This window comes from Penaeus monodon, chromosome 25 (assembly GCF_015228065.2).
Source record: "Penaeus monodon isolate SGIC_2016 chromosome 25, NSTDA_Pmon_1, whole genome shotgun sequence".
Lineage (NCBI taxonomy): Eukaryota > Metazoa > Arthropoda > Malacostraca > Decapoda > Penaeidae > Penaeus > Penaeus monodon.
The window spans coordinates 34,275,422-34,276,908 of NC_051410.1; the positions used below are offsets into that span (position 1 = coordinate 34,275,422).

The 1,487-nt window shown below is 35.8% G+C and overlaps 1 protein-coding gene across 1 annotated transcript in view; it reads left to right on the top strand.

Annotated features, from left to right (window-relative positions):
• LOC119589164 (DNA topoisomerase 2-like) overlaps positions 1–1,487 on the top strand; it is a gene marked incomplete in the record, with an annotated part of 20,493 nt that overhangs the window by 18,467 nt on the left and 539 nt on the right. Inside the window, 4 exon segments of the mRNA XM_037937751.1 lie at positions 62–156; positions 485–562; positions 756–1,060; positions 1,191–1,487. Coding sequence (XP_037793679.1) covers positions 62–156; positions 485–562; positions 756–1,060; positions 1,191–1,319 — 607 coding nt within the window.

Sequence of the window (1,487 nt, forward strand, 5' to 3'; positions counted from 1 at the left end):
TTGTATATAAACTTATTTTATGAAGGATTGATTATTAACAACGTATATTTTATATTTCCAGGAAAGTAGAACCAAAAGATGAGGTTGTAATAAGTGATACAGATTCAGAATTTGATGTAAAACCCAAGAAAACCACTGCTGTACCTGTTGCGCAAGGTAAGACTAACTAGATGTTGAAATATCTCTGTGATGAGGGTGATCCTATGTAAGTATTTCTAGATTTGTTCAATTATTCTTTTTCTCATAGTATAATCAAGTCAAATCTCATGTTAATAGAATGGTTATATAGGATTCCTTAAAAATTATTATTATTTTTTTTTCTTTTTTAATTGAGAATGTCCACTTTGCTTCCTGAAATAAGATGGATGTTGACTAATATCTTTTTATACATTTATACATATTCCTTTTATTTGTGACTATAAAAAATTATACATGGAGTTTCACAAATGGCAGTTTTATGAAAGGGGAATCTTTGATGTTACAGACAAACCCACAGCATCAGATCTGTTTGACTCAATGATGGGATCCGCAAGCCCACCCAAATATGAACCTGAACCTGTTGGTAAGTATAATACAAGTTTGAGTTACTTGCATAGTGATTCTTTTTTTTTAGAGAGAGTAAGGATAGATTTTTTTCTTTCTTTGAGTATCTTAGAATATGAAATGGTGTAATATCAATATTACTCCATTTCATATTCTAAGATAGTAGAAAGATTCAAGCTTGTGTGACAGATATTTCCTCTTCTCCTTAATAGTCAAAAAAGCTCCCGCCAAGAAGCGCACCAAGGGTGACAGCAGTAGTGAGGAGGACAGCGTGCCACAGCCCAAGAAGAAGCCAGGACCTAAGAAGAAGGCTACTGTGGTCCCAGATGACATGTCTGACGATGAACCCAAGCCCAAGAAGAAAGCAGGCCGTCCCAAGAAGAAGGCTTCCGCTGACAATGACATGTCGGATGATGAGCCCAAGCCCAAGAAGAAGCCGGGCCCAAAGAAGACTGCTGCAGCCAAGAAGAAGAATGACTCTGATTCAGATGACATGTTTGATGACATAGCTCCTAAGGTGAGGAGATTTCTAGTACTAGGGATTATATCTTAATAAAGGCTCAGTAAATAAGATAAAATAGAAATAAAAGTTATAAAGAATTTGGTTGCTATTTTTGTTTATTTATTCTAAGTTTTATAATTTTCAGGGTAAAGCAGCTTTGAACGTGTCTGACGACTTCAATATTTCTGAAGTTGTTCCAAGGGAGCGATCTGGGCGACAAAAGAAAGTAATCACCTATGCCCTAAGTGATGATGATGATGACTCTGATTTTTAGACTCTTTGGGCACAAGATGTCTGAACACGTACCTTGAAAGAGAAGAGGAGAGACCTGAGGCAACATTAGATACTAAGTAGAAATGCTCTTTCTTTGATAATGAAATTGCTCCTGTATTTTAAGGAGCTGGTCATTGCTGTATTATAAGTATTCTAGAGCATTGTCAAC